General features: G+C 44.3%; 1 protein-coding gene across 1 annotated transcript in view; it reads right to left on the reverse strand.

Annotated features, from left to right (window-relative positions):
* Positions 1-11587: 11587 nt before the first annotated feature.
* RUNX3 (runt-related transcription factor 3) overlaps positions 11588-21056 on the reverse strand; it is a 91625-nt gene continuing 82156 nt past the window's right edge. Inside the window, exon 5 of the mRNA XM_015411620.1 lies at positions 11588-13286. Coding sequence (XP_015267106.1) covers positions 12757-13286 — 530 coding nt within the window. The 3' untranslated portion in view covers positions 11588-12756. The remainder of the gene's footprint in view (positions 13287-21056) is intronic.

The following is a 21056-nucleotide window of genomic DNA, read 5'->3' on the forward strand; positions in this document are numbered from 1 at the left end:
CCTGCCTCAGCAGTGTGCACAGATGCAAATGCCATGGGTGCTCCCTAATGGATCAACCCTGGCTGTGGTCCCTAGGTCGAGCATGGGCTGATGACATTTCCAGGACCTGTTGTGCAAAAAATGCTGTTGGCTTAAGGGACCGCCACCTCAGTGAGGCTTGGCAGGTAGCATTCTGTGCTGCTGAGTGGAGATGGTCAGTTTCAGAGGGCATTCACCTACAGAGGCCTGCTTGGCGCATCTGGATCCCAGTTGCCCTGGGGATACTTGCGTTTGCAAATGAGAGGCTTGGATGGCACATAGCAGCAGTTATCAGGCAACCTCAGCCACCAACAGCAAAACTGAAGGGCACCACGGTTGGCATGTGCATCAGCCTTCCTGATGGCTTCCCTGCACGATGGCTACCATGAGGGTAAACACCATCACTACGTATGCCAAGCCAGGTCTCATCCACCCCAAAACATCCCGGGGCCCAGTGCCCACAGAGCTAGGAGCATCCTCCCATTGTTGGGTGGATGCAAGGGGCCTGCACCATGGAGGGACCCATGCAGGTGGGCCATCCCTTCAATGAACTGCCCCCTCTGCTCTTACAAAACTGGCATACCTCAGTGGTCCCACCTGGTAGAAATTCCTAGCTCTGTAGTCGCCATTGTCCCTGTGTGAAAAAATGGCTGAGAGGGCCAACCAACCTCCTGGCCAAAGCCACGAGGGCACAGGGGCCCCAGCTGTGCTTGGTCCCTATGGCAGTGACCTTACTGACTCCTCTGGATGCCAGAGACCACCATAGCTCTGGCATGAAGAGGCAGACCTGACTTAGCCCTGATCCTGGCTGGTTGAGCCCAGGGCCACCACTGTGTTTGCTCCAGCATGGTGAGCAGGCCACCCTGTTAATTCCAGTGACATCCAAATGGCATCATGTGCTGGGGAGGTCTAGGCCTCGCAGGGCCAGGGAAAGGCATATGGGGCCGGAGGCACCTTGAAGCCCCATGGTGGGGGTCAGGCATCTTGGACAGGCCACGAACGGCTCTGTCATTCCCCATGCAGCATTCCCTCTCCGACTGGCAGCATCTGTAATGGTTGCTGCTGGGCACCTCGAGGGGCTTCTTGTCATTATGAGGGACACATGGAGCACATTGAGAGGCTCCTGGGATACCTCTCAGAGTCTCCCCAAGGCCCCCCACCTCTCTGCCTGCTGTTCCTCCAGCGGGGGTGGTACACAGGTGGGCACAGCCCCACTGCCTCCCTGGCTGGTATCCTGCTCCTAATGTATTTGAAGAAAGTTTTACTGTTGGTTTTTATGTTTTTTGCTATATGCTCCTCATATTCCCTTTTTGCCTGCCTGACCACAGACTTGCATTTTATTTGCCATAGCCTGTGTTCCGTTTTATCAGCCTCACTGTGACTAGCTTTCCACTGCTTAAAGGAATCCTTTTTACCTTTTACAGCTTCCCTTACTTTGTTTGTTAACCATGCAGGCTTTTTCCTATACCTGTTTGTGCCTTTCCTAACCTGCGGAATATATTTTTTTGAGCTTCTAGGATCGTAGTTTTAAATAGTTTCCAAGCTTCCCCAATGGTTTTGACCCTTTTCCTTTCAGTTTCCTCCCCACATGTCCCCTCATATCAGAGAATTTACCCCTTTTAAAGTTAAAAGTGGTTGTGTGAGTCTTTTTGGCCAATTCCCTATTTATACAAATGTTGAACTCAACAACATTATGATCACTGTTCCCAAGCGGTGCAATCACTTTTCCATCTCTCACCGGGTCTTGAGTGTTACTTAGGACCAAATCAAGGATCGCCTCTCCCCTGGTAGGTTCCGTGACCATCTGCTCCATAGCACAGTCATTTAGAGTGTCTAGAAACTCAATCTCTTTTTCTCGACTTGAACACATATTGACCCAATCAATGTGTGGATATTACGACACAGTGTTTTTGTCTCCATACCGTCAAAGGTTGGGGTCGGGGTGAGAGCGATATGTGAGTCCAAACAATATGTCAGGCCCCAGTTAAGACACTCTCCACATACACTCTTGGCAGTTAAATGTTTTATTAGAGATATGCTTACTGTAGGTACAAGAACTCTTGTTAGGACTGAAGAAAACTACAGGAACATACAGGTTATAGGTAAAAAGCTCTCACAACATACACCCCCCTCAGGAATTCTACCCCCCCTTACAATATAACAAGCAAATGGAAAGAAAGAGAAACTTAAAGTTAAATTGACCTGAGCTTGACAGTACCCTTCCCTTAGAAATAAAGATTTTTACACAGAAAGAAATGCCTCCTCTCCATTGCAAACTCTGAATATCTAAGTATTTTTGCCAATTTTTTCAACATATTCTGGTAGCAGAACTGGATGGTTACTTGGTTGCCTGTTATGCTTAAGTAAAAGTAAGTTTTTAGAAATGCTCACTGGAGCAAGACAGATTTGCTAAGCTAATTAGCAGCTGAGAGGCTTGATTTTAAAATCACCACTCCCCCCCTCTATCTGCCAAGCATACTGCAGCTGAAAAAGGGTTCCAACTCTAATTCTTGCCTGATTAGAGAAATCTCCCTACGCCAGCCTGCATATATTGTAGCAGCTGAGAACTATTTTTGAAGTTTTTTTCCGCATCTGGAATCATGATGGAGGAGAAGCCAATCACTTGCAGCTGATTGCTCTAAGCAAATAATTAACCCTATAAGTCCCTGCTGAGTGCCTGCTAAAGCCTGCAGATCAGAATGAGTGATCCAGACACATCTTCCAGAGCTTCATCAGCTGTGAGTATGTTCCACGCTGGAGATCCCAATCTAGGGGGATTAGGTCCACTGTTAACCCAGCATAATTTTAATTGGTGGCACAGCTTCCTTAAAAATAGACTGCAAATATTTGGGGCTGAAGATATTTTAACAAAGGAAGTCCCTGATAGTGAGCCAGAGAAAAGTGCCTTTAAAAGATAATATGGCTATGCCAAGTCCTTGATTATGGGTTCAGTTAATAGCCATGATGTGCTTAGCCTGCATACCATAGAAACCACCAAGCTAATGATTGAATACCTGAAAGAGAAGTATGGAGGGGAAACTACCAGTATGATTTACTACTTGAAGGCTCAAATTTTTGACTTGAAAGTAAAGTGACTCTTTGCCTGAGCAATTAAAGAAGCTTATGGAGATTTACAAACAGCTGAAAGAACTTGGGAACACTTCTGACCAGTTAGACATGACTGCTGCTATACTGAATGGTCTCCTTGTGAGTTACAAAGGGCTAGCAATGACTCTAAGACACCAAAAGGATCTATTGCTAGATAGCTTGTTGATGATTTTAAAGGAAGAGTATGTCTGCAGAACTAGTAAAGATACTTTGTCTAATGAGATGTCTGTTCTGAATTTGAAACGTGCACACAGATTTAAAAGAGAAAAGAAAATTGAATGTTTTATTTGTGGTGAGAATCATCTAGCCAGGGACTGTGAATTTAAAAATGTCAGAAATTATGAGTTGAAAAGGGATGCCAGACAAAAGGCCACTGATGCACGTGTTCAGACTGAAAGAGCAACACCTGGTGGAAGAGGAAATAATAGCAAAGGTTTTAGACCTCAGACAAAGGGAAATTTTCATGCCGCCAGCAGAGGCAACGCTTCCAGAATCCGCGATGACGATGAAAATAAGAAAATATTTTTAGTAGATTCTGGATCCTGAATACACATTTGCAAATATGAGGACTTGTTTTGTGAACTTGATACTAACAATAGTGCTGAAGTCTACCAGGCTAATAAAGAACCTCTCAATGTAAAGGGTGTTGGGACAGTGCCAATCAAACTCCTCACTACAACTGGAGAAGTGATAGATGTTAAATTAAAGAATGTGGCTCTGATTCCTGAAGCAGCTGATAATTTGATTTCAACCAAAAGGCTTATGGAGAGTAATCATAATGTGTTGCTTAAGAGAAGGAAAGGAAGTAAGATTGTTGCTGAAATGTCTGGGATTGAATTTGAAGTGGAGGAGAGAAATGGATATCATTTTCTTGTGGATGTTAGTGAAGACTCAGAAGTTATTGCTGCTGATGAGAGACAAGTTTATCAAACTGGCAATGGCTCTTGTAGTCATCAGAATTGCTTGTATGCATGGCATTTGAAGTTTGTGCATCGCAGTGTGTAGAGTGTTGAAAAGTTGTTAAAAATGTGGAATTTCTGCTGTATGTTGTGACAAGGCAAAGGAGAGATGTGACACATGTCTCGAGTGAAGGGAACTGCCCCAAGGTACACTGGCAAGTCCACTAATCACAATGAGAAGTTCCTAGAGACTGTGTATAGTGACCTTGTTGGCTCACTAGCACCATCCTGTGGTGGGAACAAATACTTTGTGACGTTTACTGAAAACAAAACAAAATATACTTTTGTGTATATGATGAAGAGCAAGGATGAGATGCTGAATAAATTCAAATGCTATGTGGCCACGATTAAAAACAAGTATGGCCAAGCACCTCAAAGCTTACGCACTGATGGGGGTGGAGAATATTGCAATGCATAATTTTAAAGATTTCTGGAGCTTGAAGGGACTGAACATAAAGTGTCCACTCTCCTCAATAAAATGAATCTTCTGAAAAGCTGAACAGAACAATCCAGGACATGTGTAGGGCCATGCTAATACATTGTGGTCTACTAAATACCCTATGGGTGAGGCTGTCAACACAGCAGTGTAATTACACTGTAGAGTACCCTCAAAGGTTACTGGAACCACTCCTTTTGAGGCCTGGTTTGGAAAGCGGCCTGGATTAAAGCACATCAAAACTTTTGGTCCCAAAGGGTATGCTCACATACCAAAGGAGAAAAGGGGAAAACATGACCCCAGAGCTGAAATCGGACTTGTAGTAGGGCATCCTGTTGGTGGAAAAAGATACAGGATATACAACCCCCAAAATCACACAGCTGGGGAACACAATGTTGTATATGTCAATGAAAGCAATTTGCCATGTGCTTCCAACGCAACTGATCCAAAGACTTCTGAGACTGCTCCTGAAGAGTTGGTTGCATGGTTACCTGTGGTGACCATCGGGGAACCGGCAGGTCTATCTTCTGGAGAAACTACCAGAACAGAAGGGGAAGCGGGAACTGCACCAGAGGAGGCAGCAGAACCCACGTCAGAACTCACAACCAGTGTGAGGCAATCAGAAAGAAGCACTAAAGGGCAACCACCACAGAAATATGGATTTTGTGTAACTGTTCAATCTGCAAAAGAACTTTAGAACTGGAAAGCAGTATGCAAATTACCTGCGAGTGAAAGAGACAGATGGATTGAAGCAATGGAACAAGAAATACTATCCATATATGAGAAAGACACATGGACTCTTACAAAGTTACCTCCAGGCAGAAAGCCTGTTGGATGCAAATGGGTATTCAAAATCAAGTATAAAGATGATGGGACTGTAGAACTATACAAAGCACACCTAGTAGCCAAAGGCTATTCACAAGAATATGGGACTGACTACTTTGAGACTTTTGCTCCATTTATCAATCAAGTGAATATGCAAGGAAAGCCAAAACGCCTCACTTGAGAGATTGATGCTGTGCCAGAGTTGGGAGTTTTCAGTGCTGGAAATTGAGTTTGTAGGCATGGCTTCAATATAAGTTCAGTCTTGAGAAAGGATTACAGAAAAGTTTGTGTAACCGGTACATCTTTGACTGTGTTGTTTGTATTTTGGACTATAAATATATCTACAAGCAAGAATCTTGTGTTGATATTTTGTTTGGAAGCAGAAGGAGTCAGACAGCTGAACTGGGAGTGTTTACCTTTAAGAACAGCCTGGCAGAGAAATGGCATTTTTTTCTCCAGTGTTAAGTGAATGACTTCCATTTATCAATCAAGCAACGTTCAGAACACTTCTTAGTGTCGCAGCATCAAGAGACATGATAGTAGAGCACCTCAATATAAAGACTGCATTTCTTATTGGAGAACTATCTGAGGAAATATTTATGGAACAACCTGAGGTTTTCAAAGTTGAAGGACAAGAAAATTATGTTTACAGACTCAACAAAGGACTCTATGGACTAAAACAAGGGGCAAAGACTTGGTATGACAACGTTACAGGACTATTACAGAAGCAAGGCTTTGAGCAAGGGAAAACTGAACCTTGCCTGTACACTAGAATTTAAAATGGACAATACCGGTATGTTCTTGTTTACGCTGATGACTTGAGTGTGTCTTGTCAAAACAGAGAGGATATTAAAGAAATAGCTGATGGACTGAACAAGGAAGTAGAAGTCATGCAGCTTGGAAATGTAAAACACTACCTCAGAATACAAGTTGAAAGACTTGAGGATGGCACCTTTCTTCTATGCCAGAAACGAAAAATTATGGACTTTATAGAATCTGTTGGTATGAAAAACTGCAAAGCATCATCCATACCACTTGAACCTGTATATCTAAAGGAAATGGATGGAAGACCTCTCAAAGACTTTGGAGAATACAGACAAGCAGTTGGAAAACTTCTCTACTTGAGCAAAACCATGAGGCCTGATATCACAGCAGCAGAGCATCTTATGCAGAAAAGTGAGTTTGCCTAACCAGCATCATTGGGGCACAATAAAGAAATTAGCGAGGTATCTGAAAGGAACAATGGACCTAGAACTGAAAATTGCACCATCTGAAGGGCCAAGGCTAGTCGGATATATGGATGCCAACTGGAGAAAAGAAACAATTTAAGTCAACGAGTGGATTCTATTCTTCTACGGAGATGGACTAATAGACTGGACTAGTAGAAAGCAAACTGTTGTGGCGCAGTCTACAGCAGAAGCTGAGTGTGTTTCAGCAGCAAATGCCTGCAGTAGACTTGAATGGATTTTTCACTTTGGAATAAGAGGACCTGTATCTGTACTTATGTTTGAAGACAATCAGGCTTGTATTACTATATGTAAGGGAGAAAGCACCACAGCAAGAAGTAGATCTATTGGTATTAAACGTGTGCTTGTGAAAGATTTGTACCAGAAGGGACTATTAGAGATTGAACATTGTCACACAGAGGAAATGGTGGCTGATATTTTGACTAAGCCACTGAACAAAGAAAAATTTGAACGTCTTTGTAAAATGTTGAATATGGTTGATCCAAATGTTAAAGTGAATAATGAATGATGTTCGTATGTGCATGTATAATGACTTACATGTTAGACCTTAAGAAGGGGTGTTGGAAATGTGTGTGTGTGTTGCAAGGTCTAATTCAGTCATTATAGGGATAATCTGTTTACCTTGTGTGCTATTGTCTAGACTGACCTGGAATGGAAACCTGGCTCAGAGCCAATGGGAAGAGAGCCCGGGAAATCGAAGTCTGTTTACTCATAATCATTGGTTAATGTATTCAGGTGATTTCCTTCTAGGGGTCAAGAAGAAGAATCTCCATTGCTGCTGTTGTTGTGAGACCGCGTGGTCGGTCTGTTCTGTAGCTGTAGAGATGTAGCCTTAGGTCTTTGTTATTTTGTAGATTTTCATGTGTACCCTTCCCTTAGAAATAAAGATTTTTACATAGAAAGAAATACCTCCTCTCCAGTGAAGCAAAGATCCATTGCAAACTCTGAATATCTAAGTATTTTAGCCAATTTTTCCAACAGTGAGGTCAATCTAGAGGAGAGTAAAGCGATACCATCACTTCACATGATCTGGACACTATATTTCTGTCCATACAGCCCAAAACTGGATTTGCCTTTTTAGCTACCGCATCACACTGCTGACTCATGTTCAGTGTATGGTCTACTAAGACACCTAGATCCTTTTCGCACATACTACTGCCATCCTATAATTATGAATCTGATTTTTTTCCCTACCTAAATGCAGAACTTTACATTTTTTCACTGTTGAAATTCAATTTGTTTTAGCCCAGTTTTTCAGCTTGTCAAGACCATCTTGTTTCCTTCAAGGGATATCTCTGCTGTTGTGTGCCAAAATAATTTTTGCCTGATTGGGCTCAGGAGATGAATGGGATGGATAGTGTTGGTTCTCATGCTCAGGGATGCAAGGTCCCAAGTACCTTGATGTGATTGGCACCAAAAAGAACCAGACCTGCTGACCTGGGAAAGGGGGATGGACACAACCAGAGAAGGATCCTTCATTTCACTAGACCACTCAAACCTTTCTCTCTCACTGAGGTAGTCAGAAGTCACGTTCCATGAGATGGAGCTCACAGGGGACCCAGAACCCAACCTGTGAACTGTCACAGTTGCATATATTCTCTCCCCCTGTGTATACTCCTTCCATTCCAGATCAGGCCCACACACACTTCCCCTGAACAGAAAGGGTCTTGGAAAGGAGGAGGAGATTGGATTCATACCCTGCCCGAAGGAGTCTCCTAGTGGCTTACAATCCCTTTCCCTTCCCCTCCCCACAACAGACACCCTGTTAGGTAGGTGGGGCTGAGAGAGCTCTCTCGAGAACTGCCCTTGAGAGAAGAGCTCTGAAAGTACTTATGACTGACCCAAGGTCACACCAGCAGGAGCTATTTGGCCCATTGTGGAAGCTCCTTTCGCACATGTGCCACAGTCTGATCTGGAATGGGAACAGTGAACTTGGGAAGAGAGGGAAACACACAAATCAAGTGTGTTGTGATGCAGTTCATAGGTTGTGCAGCGGGTCCTCACCAACTTGTATCTTGTCTTGTGGAATTTGACCCTCAGGCCTCCATCTTTTCCTCCTCACAATCTAGCTCCTAGAAAATCTTGCTAGCTCCTAAGTTTTGAAAAGTGTTTGTACCTGTAGTAATGTACCATTTCAACAGCCTTACAATATTTTGAACAACACATTATGCTGTCAATTGTCCCATCATGCACAATGGTGCATTGTGCATAATCACTTCTGACTTCCTTTAATTCAAAGCAAGATTTTGAGTCTGGTAAAATGTTTTTTCAGTGGCAGCCAACATAGATAATGCCAATGTTAATCTGATGTATCAAGAAGTACCTCTTGGTATTCAGGTCAAAGTGGCAGAAACTTCAGGAACTTCCATCCAAAATCTGGGGTGTGCTGCAGTGGGCATATGGTGTTCCTGTGCATACAGATGTCCTTATTTATTTCATGGGCATCAGAAGAGGAGACTGAACAGGCAAGAGACTGCTTATCTGTTGGTATCCATACATTTATTTATTCCACATGGTAAGGCATTAAAATGATTACACGTAACACCTAGCAATATAATCATGTAAATGGAACTTGGTTGGTATTTTCTTTTTTTCCAGTAAAGAGAAATGCAGGATTGATTGCTCTTGCTAGGGTTTCTTTTATCAACTGTACTCCTAACAGTCCAGGAGACAAAGTTGGCAGAAAAAGACTCCATTCCACCGTTGAATGTATGAAGCTTCAAGAAGGAGTGGCCACGGCAAGCAGATGCAAAATAAATCTGTTCTAAACATTCATTAAGAAACAAAAAAACAAAAGCCTTTCCATGTTTTCTTTTCCAGACATGGGACAATTTACAGCAGAACTGGTGTCCCAAATGGTTACAAATGCTACAGGTAAAGAGATGAATTTGGCTGCAATCCTAACAATACTTTGCTGGGAGTAAGCACCACTGTCTAAAGTGGGGCTTACTTCTGAGTAGACCTGATTAGGATTGTTTCAAAAATATTGGCGAGGGGGGCTACATGTCAAAACAGAGATACCACCAAATAAGGCTAGAATATTGTGCAAACCCTCACCTTTAAAAATTATTAACATCTTTAAAAATATATAGCATCAAAACCATTTCCATTTTTTAAAAAACTGCCAAACACAAACAAAGCATGTCTACAGAATGTAGGGTGTTTGTCCTAACCTCATCATTCTCCATTTTTTAAAAATTCCACACACAAATTCTAAGAATTATTTAAGCACTGGGATCCTTCAATGACATATCTTTTGAAAAGAATTATATTATTATAACAAATAAAGACCAAGTATTATTTTTTACACTTAAATATTCCATGAGCCAAACGGAAAATTTTCCTGTACAAGCAACTGTGCATTTTAATTTGTTTTAAAAAGAAGCATATTATAGTGCAAAAAACACACACACCCTTTTCAACTTCTGACCACTTGCACAGAAGAGATGTGTTTCTCTTCACACCTCCATATGACCATCTGTCAATAAACCTGAAAGGGCTGGGCTGTCAGAGACGACATTTTCTACTGTGGTTTACAAGTGCAGATCAAAAACTTTAGAGTGCCCCTGAAGATTTTAATTCCCCCCACTCATTTGGTCTCAAGAACAGCCATCAAGATTTCATTAGAGGCAGAAAGAAATGAAAGGTACTTACAACAACAGCAAAACTCTTTTATGGAGAATTTTCTTTTTAACCAGATGTAAACATACAAAAAATGGGTAATCCCCTATGGGATCAGCCTTGAGGGCCAGTGAAGAATTTTAAAAATGCAGGACACAGTGAGATGGGGGCCTCACATCATGGAACTCTCCATTATACAAAGACGATTCCCTATAAGTAGAAAATCAGCAGTACAGTTGACCATGTCAGTGAGAAGTGGGCCTATGTGACAGTGAGTATATGCAGCAGCTTAGGTCATGTGCAGATGGCCCTGTACAAACAGATGGAAGCATGCCAATTGGCTGTTTTGGTTGGGTGGCACAACAGAAAGATGAGGGGCCCATCATAAATGTGATCCAGAGGTCATTTCGGGGGGGAACGCAGTTCCCCTGGGTGAGGTGCAGGGGGACGGGGCACATGACGAAGCCCCGCCCCCTGCTTCCGGCTGCCCCGCTTCCAGACCTCATTCAGCCAGGAGGAGGCAGGAGAAGAGGGAGGGTAAGTTGCTTCCTCCCCGCCTCTCCCCACCCCTGTCTGCCTGGGGTCAGGGGGGCCCTTCGCGGGGCTTCCTCGCACTCCCGCTAGCCTTGCAGGTCCACCGCCGGGCCCCTGATGTCAGGTGGTGTGGTATATGCTAATGAGTTATGCTAATGAGTTCCCCTAGCTCTTTTTCTACGAAATGACCCCTGATGTGATCCCCCAGAATACCATTATTCAGACACCAGATAAAGGCTGCAATCCTAAGAACATTTTCGGGGGAGCAAGCCCATTGAATAAAATGGGACTTGAGTAGTCCTGCATACGACTGCTCCCAAAGATGCTGTTGTTTTCCTGCTTAAGAGGCTTCTTTGATGTTTAGTTTTGTTAGCTTTGCTGCTGTTCTCCTATGGTTTGAGACCTTTTAACAATTCAATTTGCCATGTGGGCATGGTTTTTGATTTATGATCTGTAGGCTGCCTTGCACAAAATCATGGAAAAGTCAGCTATAAATATCTTAAATAAAATCAAATAATGAAGACCAAGCCCTTGTTGATCAGCTAATACATACATCTCCAACTTCATTGTTTCTGTGGGATGATGCTCAAGAATTGTACAATTTCGAATCCAGCTGGCTGGCTCTGGCATATCAGGAGGAGGAGGAAGAGATTGTATTTATACCCCGCCCTTCACTTGGAGTCTCAGAGCAGCTTACAAACTCCTTTCCCTTCCCCTCCCCACAACAGACACCCTGTGAGGTAGGCAGGGCTGAGAGAGCTCTGAGAGAACTGTCCTTGAGAGAACAGCTCTGACAGAACTATGGCTTGCCCAAGGTCATCCAGGAGCTGCAAGTGGAGGAGTGGGGGGAATCAAACCCGGTTCTCCCAGATTAGCGTCCACGCACATCATCAGAAGAGTTCTGGGGTGTTGTTTGTGGTTAAAGGACTGCAGAGTCACAAACCCAGGCCAAGACAATTTGGTTCTGGAGGCAGAAAATTCAAAATGGTACCCCACCACTGGTGCTAATTAACAGGAGATGCAACTTCATTTGGGAAGTTCTTTGGTACAAGACCCACTGGCACAGACAGCAGCTACAGTCACTTCAGTGGAAGAACTTCCCAGTGTCTTGAGCCCCATGGGTCAGATCTGCCTCCCCCCAGTGCCCCAAAGCCACCACATGAGGCAACCAGCTAACCCTACATCCTGGTGGGGCTGCAGCTGCTGTCTAGAAGGAAAGGGGGGGCAGGATGTGACAGCACAAAGGCTTTTGAGCTGTTTCTACACATCTCGCTTGCTGTCTTCAGTAATAGGAAGTCCCAATGCCAGTTCATTGATTTAACACATTTATTTTGTCCAGTGATGATAAATATTGCATGTTAGAAAAAACAGGACTATGACATTTGGGGCTGGGTCCTGTAACTCCCTTCCACTATGACTCTTCTCCGCTAAGTCTTCCTCCAACAAAGGCAGAAAGCCAAACAAAGGCTTCCTCTGATAGAGAAAGACTTAGCGGAGGGAAGTCATAGGATCCTGCTTAATGGAAGGGGGTGACAGGATCCAACCCTTGCAGCCTGGGCATCTTATAATATTCTTAAACTTTTCTGACTTTTTTTTAAAAAAAACACACACATTTATTTTAAAAATCCTTTGACCTTTGAGATGATTGATTAGGGCTTTTTTCTCTCAGACATCTCTCTGCAAAGAAGTAAAGCAACCCATTCTATACATTCCTATGTACATTCAGAACATGATGGATGCCAGTCAAGGGGGAACCTGAAGGAGCAATGGTAAACAGTTTTTTGTCGTTTCTGAAATGCATACAGATTTCAGCCTCTCTCCAGCCTGTCTTTGCTTAATCAACTGCCTATGTCTTGTACAAGAGCAGTCTTATCTTTGGGATGAGCATTGCTAAGGCCACCGCAGCAGCCCCCTTTTCAATTACCCGCTCGTTTTAATTCTTAACATAGCACACTGCTGGGCATTCTAATTCAAGGAAAGTGAAAGGTGGCTGGTCTACTGGTCCTCTTCAGTATGGCCTCCAGACAGCTTCGTCCATCCTCCCAGTAGTTGTCATAGCTGTCGGCGAGTTACTGTGGCTCCCGTCCGCCTCAATGCCATCATTTTGGTTGGCGAGGCTGGCGTTAATCAAGCTGTTGCCAGACGATGCGCTTGGGCAAGAGGGAAGCATCCGTGTGGGCGAGCGCTCTCCCCCGGCCACCATGGAAAACTGGTATGACCCGGAGGATGTACCGTAGTACAGATGGTAAGGGGATGGGTTGGTCTGGAAATGTCCACTCTGGTTTTGGGTGGAGCTTGGGTAAGGCGGGGGAAGGTATGTATGGTGGAAGCGAGAGGCGGCAGGCATGCTGGTCATACTGATGCCTCCAATTCCAGTGGCGGAGGGTGTGGCTGCGTAAGGGAAGGCTGCGGACATTGCCCCCGAGGGTCCAAAATGCATCCGAGGGTCTGAAAACCTGCCCTCGGTCAGGCCCGGTAATGCAGAAAAGGGCCGGTCAAACTGACGAGGATCAGGGAAAGGGCTCAGGTCAGATGTACCTGTTTTGGGAGGAAAAGAGAGAGAGAGACAAGAATGATGTTATATGGTGGGGGTTTTAGCTGTCTCCTGTTGCGTTTAGTAGACAGGAAGGAAGCTGGCCTATTAGAATGTCCATTTTTTGTAAAAACAACAACCCAAAACAGCTCAACTGAAATATGTCCATGCTAACCACAGAAAAGAACAGAAGGAGAGACCAAAGGTACACCTTGTCTAGCATTTTCTTCCTATTCTTTAGCGCAGCATGCCACAATGCTTCCAGCAACCTCAAAAGGAGGGCATAACGGAGATTGCCTCCCTTGCTGTTTATCCCTGGTATCTGGTACTCAGCTTTATGCTGTGTGTAATCCACCTTGAGTTCCTATGAGAAAGGCAGACTATAAGTAACATAAATAAACAAATAATTAAATACTGCTTCTTGAACATGGAGTTTTCATTAAATTCTCCATGGAAGGGGTGGTATCCTGCCTCAGACTGGAGGTAGTTCTTCCAGTCTATGGAGCCTCCAACTGAAGTGGCTCTTCATTGGAGAGGCTTTTCCATTGGAGGAAGAGCCACTTGAGTTGGAGGAAGGCTACAAGCTTTGCTTAGTGGAGGGCTGGGATGTAGGCCAATACACTTTTGGTAAACCTTTCCCCTGTGAATGTCATCCAAAAGGGAAGCCTACTTTTCCTAGCAGAAGCCAAATATTGCTGAGAGTTACCACCATGATTTTACAGGCATAAGTCACTGGGAATTTGTCCTGCGCAAGCCACTTCATCTCAGTGTGGCTTCTTTAGGATAACTTCCAGGTAGTTTGTGGCTGAAATTTCCCACTTTCACACCAGGCAACACAAAACCAATGGCTGTCCACAGATGTCTTGTTTTATTTGAGTTAGCCAAACTCTTGTACCTATAAAGTTCCATATTTTATTGAATCATCCACAAGCTGGCATGGAGTCAGAGGAGTGTTGTTGTTGTTTTTTGGCGGGGTGTGTGTCTCTAAAATAGAATTTTTAGCCCCCTCATGAATGTCCAAGTACTTTCAGGATGAGCCAAGGCTGCTTAACAGGTATAAATCTCATGCAAGCCCACAATATAGATTTGCATACATTAGTAGTCAATACACTCAGGTTTTATACCTCATTGTCTATCCCTTCCCATTCCTGCCTTCCCTCTTGTTTGGAACCAGAAATTCTTCAGTCTTCACATGTGTGTGCATGTGCATGAATTCTAGGAATTCTGGGTTTATTTTTTGAGTAATTTTTTTCATGATGTCTGAATGTAGGGCCAAAAGTTTTGCTACCTCTGGGACTGACACTGGTGTGAAATCCAGTGAATTTCAAGATTCATGTAAGCTCTTTGATATCATTATAGTTTTGGCACTCAAACTGTAAGGGTATATTATACTATCCACAATCCTCTCATAGGCACAGTCACCATTTTGTGTAAATCGTGTGATACGTGTATTTTCCAGCTTTAATATATGCAGATGTATGAGGAGTATATGCTCATGAATAATGAAGCTGGAAAATATGTGTGTTGCTATATTCACACAAAATGACTAGCAAACATATCAAGAGGATCATGCGGTATCATGATCTCCCTCAGGTGAAGTTTGAGCATCAAAATTGCAATGGCTAAAAAGGGCCATAGACAATTTTCGATTTAGGGTTTCTCACTCCTGATCAGATCTCCATATCGGTAAGTATTAAAAACAAAACCCCTAAATTAAAAAATAAATACCCCTGAATTTGTGACTATCATAGATCATTCCAGTTTGCCACCATAACTTTGTGGTGTGTGGGTGTATGTACAGCAATACACATGCTTCTATTTTTGATTTCCACCCATGCAGTTATAAACACAGATATAAAACTGTTTAGCTGTTCTCTTGGGCCTTGTAGCAAAGAGACAGCACCGCCTTCGCACCATGAGTCCCCAAGCTAGCTGGTCCATCCACTTTGGCACACATACACACGCTCACACAAACAAAGAAATATGGAGGAAAATCTGGAGTCCCTGCCAAGCCTTGAAGCTTCCATGTGGGTGGTCTGTTTGCGCCGATAGGCTCGAAAGACCAGAGCTGATAAACATGCCATTAAAAGCTCCCTTACTGTGTAGGTCATGCTATTTCGGGGGCGGGGGTTGCTCACAAGAGCCTTAACAAAAAGCGTACAAAATGTTTCCATCCCTCTGAGCAGCAATATTTCATTGAGGAAAGAAAAGAGAGGCTAGTCCAATGTGGTAGATTCCCCAGACCTAGAGGTTGCCTACCGGGGGGTTGTGGTGCAAGGAGCCACATTAGAGCTTGGCATGGTCTCATCACCGAGGATGTTACAATGCCCTGGGACTAGGGTTGACAACTTTTAAACTGGTCTCTCCAGCTGTCCCTTTAATATCAGCTTGATCTGCAGGGAATACCAGCTGATGTTCTTTACCTTAATGCCATGAAAAGCTTCAGCTTCTCATTTTCAAACATTAACAGTGCAAAGTCTCTCCCACTTTGGCAGAACTCCTGCTTTGGAACCCCACAAAGCAGTGGGAGGAAAAAGGGAGTGGAGGAATCTGAGGCCACAATGCCATTTCTACCACAGACCCAGCAGTGATGTCACCATATTCGGGTGACACTTTAGGATTCACCTGAAACTCTATGGTAAAATTATAAAGTTTCTGGTGAATCCTGTAATGTCACCCCAACACCTTGACATCACTTCTGGGTATGTGCCAATAATCACACTGCAGCATTGGTGTGATGCCACATGTCCAGACTCCGTCCACTGAGTTTTCCAGGGGTTGCCAGCACCCTGCTGACAACCTTACTGCACATGAAGCCACAATAGAGAAGACATTTTTCTCCAGGCCTGTTGGCAACCTAACCAAGGTGCAAGCTGAGCTGAGTAGGCCTTCTCATGCTGGCTGCCCCATGGGAGGCACTTGGCCAGGCCCCTGGCCACAACAACCACATCAAAGAGCATAGCATTCTATCTGTTTTTATGCCCCTAGCTTATTTTTGTGTCTTTTAAAAATATTGGCAATTCCTACATTGCCATTTTTATGATTACATGGTAAACAGCCTTGAGAGCAGGTCTCTGGAGAGGCGACATATATACATTTTCTAACTAAAATGATAAAGTAAATTGTAACCTATCATGTGTTCTTCAGCTGAAGAGGATTGCTTGTGCTTGGTTTCAAATGCACAGGCTTCTGGACAAGGCCAGGGCAGATTCTTGTGGAACAATGGGGGTCAAACAGGAATTTGGCCCGGAAATGTGAGTTTGGGGTCTCATTCTTGAGGTGATAGACTGAAAGCACCTGACCAACAGCTTGGTAAGGTGAAGGTGGAAGCAGGGCAAAAATGTGATTTTTCAGTATCGACTTGAGCAGACGGCTATGTTTTTATCACTTGTGTTGGGTACCGGACAGTGCAATCCAAACCAGTGTCAAGTGCTTCTAAGTCTCTGTTTAGGATTGCACACCAAACCAGTGTCAAGTGCTTCTAAGTCTATTACAATGGGCTTAGAAGAATGTAAATCTGTTTAGGATTGCATGGTTAATAACTGTACATGGCTCTGGAATACTTTCAGTATGGAAGTGACAAAATAAATATAAAGTAGTAATGAAATAAAGTAAGGCAACATGCTTCCTCTGACTCAATGGTAGCCAACCGCCCTTCCCCATTGCTGCCTTCCAAATCCAACCCTAACACTTTGAGCTGTTTAACATTCTTTCTGGATCATTCCTGCACTTTTTCCCTTGTTCTGTCTTCCTCCACTTCTTCCAAGGCAATGCTGTTTGTGAGAACGCCAGTAGATGGCTATCTGGAAATAAACAGCAGCCCGGCGCCAATTACCTCTCACCGGTTGAGCAGAGAGAGGGCTTAGCGTTCCTTCGTTCTGTTTCATGTGGCTGTAAATAATATTCCATAAAGAGCAAATTGAAATTTTAAAAAACCCTAAGTGCTCAGGGCACATTTCCCCTTTCTTTTTCCCTCTCTTAACACACCCCCAATGATTTTCGAGAGACCAAATTTTATGAGTCTGTGCTTGCCACACTTGGCAGTTGACATTGCTGCTAATATAAAAGCAACAGTGTAAATGTGCTAATTACTGACGGCTTGCAAAACAAAAAAAGGAAAGAATTAAGTGTGTGAGTGAGAGAGTGCTAGACAAAATGTTCAAATCTTTGGCCTAGAGAATTCTTTCCTTGCAACTAGGTGGTGTGTGCCTATTGGGGCATAACACCCACCAACGTAAGGAGGGGTAAGAGAGTGCTAGACAAAATGTTCAAATCTCTGGCCTAGAGAATTCTTTCCCTGCAACTAGGTGGTGTGTGCCTATTGGTACGGGTAGAGGTAAGGAGGGGCGAGGGGTATAACACCCACCAACGTCCTCACACTGATGCGGACAAAGGAATAGTACACGTGTTCTAATGGCGGGCTCAGATCCCCAGATGGGTCGCTATTAGGGCTGCCTGTCTTTATCCTGGAAATGTGAGTTTTTTGGGTCTCGTTCTTGGGGTGATAGACTGAAAGCACCTAACCAACAGCTTGGCCACACACTTGGTGGCTTCTTCTAAGACTTTGGTACATGACTGCATGGGGGACAACATAATGACTTTGTATCACACCAGGGCAGGTCTACAGTGACAGTGAGAACCCTCCTGGCACTGGCCCCCCCATACCTCACTGCCTCTAGCAGGAGGGATTAAAGGAGGCTTGCCAGAATTGTGCTGGTGTGCCAAAGCGGAAGTTACATCATTGCATTGCCCCAATGCACAGACATCATGTCTGCATCAAAAATGACATCATGCTATGGTGTGAGTCTGGCAAATAATGACTTTGTATCACACCAGGGCAGGGGGAGGATACGGTCTACAGCGACAGTGAGAACCCTCCTGGTACTGGCCCCCCATACCTCACTGCCGCTAGCAGGAGGGATTAAAGGAGGCTTGCCAGAATCGTGCTGGTGCGCCAAAGCGGACGTTAGATCATTGCATTGCCCCAATGCACAGACATCATGTCTGCATCAAAAATGACATCATGCTATGGTGTGAGTCTGGCAAACTCACTCTCTTGGTGGGTTGTCAGCCACAACTGGCAACCCTAGTGTCAGGCGTTTTGTGCCTCTCAGACGCAAATCAACTCTTTGCTGCTGTTGCCCACACAAGTAAGGAGAAGTGGCTTCAGCTTCTCCTTTAGGGTTGCCAACCTCCAGGCTGTACTTGGAGTTCTCCCGGTACTACAGTTGATCTCCAGACCAGAGATCAGTTCTTCTGGGGGAAATGGCTGCTTTGGAGGATGGACTCTATGGCATTATATCTTGCTGAGTTCCCTGCCCTCCCCAGGCTCCGCCCCCTAATTCTCTAGGTATTTTTCAACCCACAGCTGGCAATCCTATCCCCCAAACATTGTTTTTGTTTCTGTAAACCACTCCATGCAGTCACTACTGGCTGTGCTGTAAGAGCCGATGTGTGCCTGGGAGGCGCAAAACTCCTGTTGCATGTGCAATACGAAGTCCTTGTGTGGTTCCCCAACAAACAGGTGGACTTTGTAATGTGTAGACAGAGCCTGAGGACATAATTTTTTAATTTTATTTTTTTGCATTTATATCCTGCCCATCCTGTATTTTTTTAAAACTTGTTTATTTATGGATTTTCCATTACATCAATCGAAATCGAACAAACAAAAGTGTTCCACTTTTTACAAATAATATGTTGGAGTATATATTATACATTTTTCCCCCATCCATTTATTTACTTTATTCCACCTTTTCATAAAAACATTATCATCTCTCCCTGCTAGCGTCAAGTTAAGTCTGTCCATTTCTACTACTTCTAGGATTTTTTCAATTATCTCTTCTTTTTTAGGTATTGCATCCGTTTTCCATTTTTTTGCTACTAGGATTCTCGCTACCGTGAGAATATAAAGTATAACCTCACGATCGTCCCTTTTAATTCCTTCTGGTATCATATTTAGGAGAAACACTTCTGGCGTATTCTGGACTTCTATTTCTGTTATCTCTTTTATCAGATTTTTAACATTTTTCCAAAATTTACTTATTTTTTCACACCTCCACCATATATGGTAAAATGTTCCTTTATTCTTTTTACATTATATCGTGCCCATCCTGTCAACGGGCTCAGGGCAAGTCACAAGAGTTCAATAAATACAATAAAATTTAAAACACATTAAAACATATAAAATCAATAGTCATGCTTGCCGTAGGGAGAATCCAGCCCATTGATGTAACTAGGTATATATTATTTGGGTTACTAGATGGATAGGTGGATAGGTGACAACCACCTCAGGGAGGACATATAGAGACGTCCACTGCCTCAGCCAAAGGCCTGGCGGAACAGCTCCGTCTTACAGGCCCTGCGGAACTGAAGAAGATCCCACAGGGCCCTAATCTCGACTGGGAGCATTTTCCACCAGGCAGGGGCCAGGGAAGAAAAAGCCCTGGCCCTGGTCGAGGCTAGGTGGACGTCCTTTGGGCCAGGGATCACCAGGAGATGTTGACTCTTGGAGCATAACGCTCTCCGAGGTGTATATGGGAAGAGGCGGTCCCTTGGATATGTTGGTCCCAGGCTGTATAAGGCTTTGAAGGTAATTACCAACACCTTGAAGCGGATCCGGTACTCAACTGGCAGCCAGTGGAGCTGACAGAGCACATGCCAAACGTGAGCCCGCACAGGTGCGCCACCGCGTTTTGTACCAGCTGTAATTTCCGGATTAGCTTCAAGGGTAAGCCTGCGTAGAGTGAGTTGCAGTAATCAAGCCTGGAAGTGGCAATCTCTCCTGAGGATAGTGATAGGGCTTCAGTAGCCTGATCTGCCTAAGATGGAAAAATGCAGATCTGGCGACTGCAGCAACCTGGGCCTCCATAGATAAGGAGGTATCCAGTGTTACTCCCAGGCTCTTCACCGACTGGGCCGGCACCAGAGGTGTCCATACCAGTGTGGGAAGCCTGGTGCCCACCTCCAAACCCCCACGACCCAGGTACAGTACCTCCGTCGTCAATGGATTAGTTACCCCAGTCCTCCACCAGCTCATTCAATGAGACGCCAGGGGGCATTGGATCCCACAGAGCCACCTGAAGCCGATTAGGGTCCATTTGATACCGTGGGAGAGCATAAATGCGCTTGCTGTCTAAACAGGGTGGGCATGGCATGCTCAGCCAGATCTTCAGGTTGAAGTGGTCAGCCACATTTTCAGTATAATGAATTTTTTAAAAAAGAACTGTGTGGGTGTGTGTGAAGAGGACATCTCTTGAAAGGCCCCCGATTGTGATGATTCGGAGAGCCCATTTTATGTAAAAAGGGGTCCTAGGTTCAGCTCTCTGCATCTCCAGGTAAAGGATCTCAGGTAGCGGGTACTGGCAAACACCTTTCTCTGCCTGATACCCAGAAAGGTCCTGCCAGCCAAAGTCAACAATAGTGAGGTAGGTGGACCAGTGGTCTGACTCAGCAGAAGACAGCAGCATGGGACAATGGTTACTGTTGAACTGGGGCCTGAGAGGCTCAGGTTCAAATCCCCAATCTGCCATGGAAGCTCACTAGTTAACTTTGGACCAGTCACAGCCTCCAGCCCAACCTACCTCACAAGATTGTTTTGAAGACAAAATGCGGTGGGGAGCGAACCATCTATGCCACCCTGAGCTGCTTGGAGGGTGGAACAGAAATGTAGTCAATAAATAAAGGATGGGATGTCAAAGCATGTGCTTTGAGCAAAAAGACAAACACACAAGAGAGTCAGTGTGGTGTAGGGGTTAAGAGTGGGAGACCCAGGGTTG

Source organism: Gekko japonicus, unplaced genomic scaffold (genome assembly GCF_001447785.1).
Source record: "Gekko japonicus isolate JY-2015 unplaced genomic scaffold, Gekko_japonicus_V1.1 scaffold62, whole genome shotgun sequence".
NCBI classification, from domain to species: Eukaryota; Metazoa; Chordata; class Lepidosauria; order Squamata; family Gekkonidae; genus Gekko; species Gekko japonicus.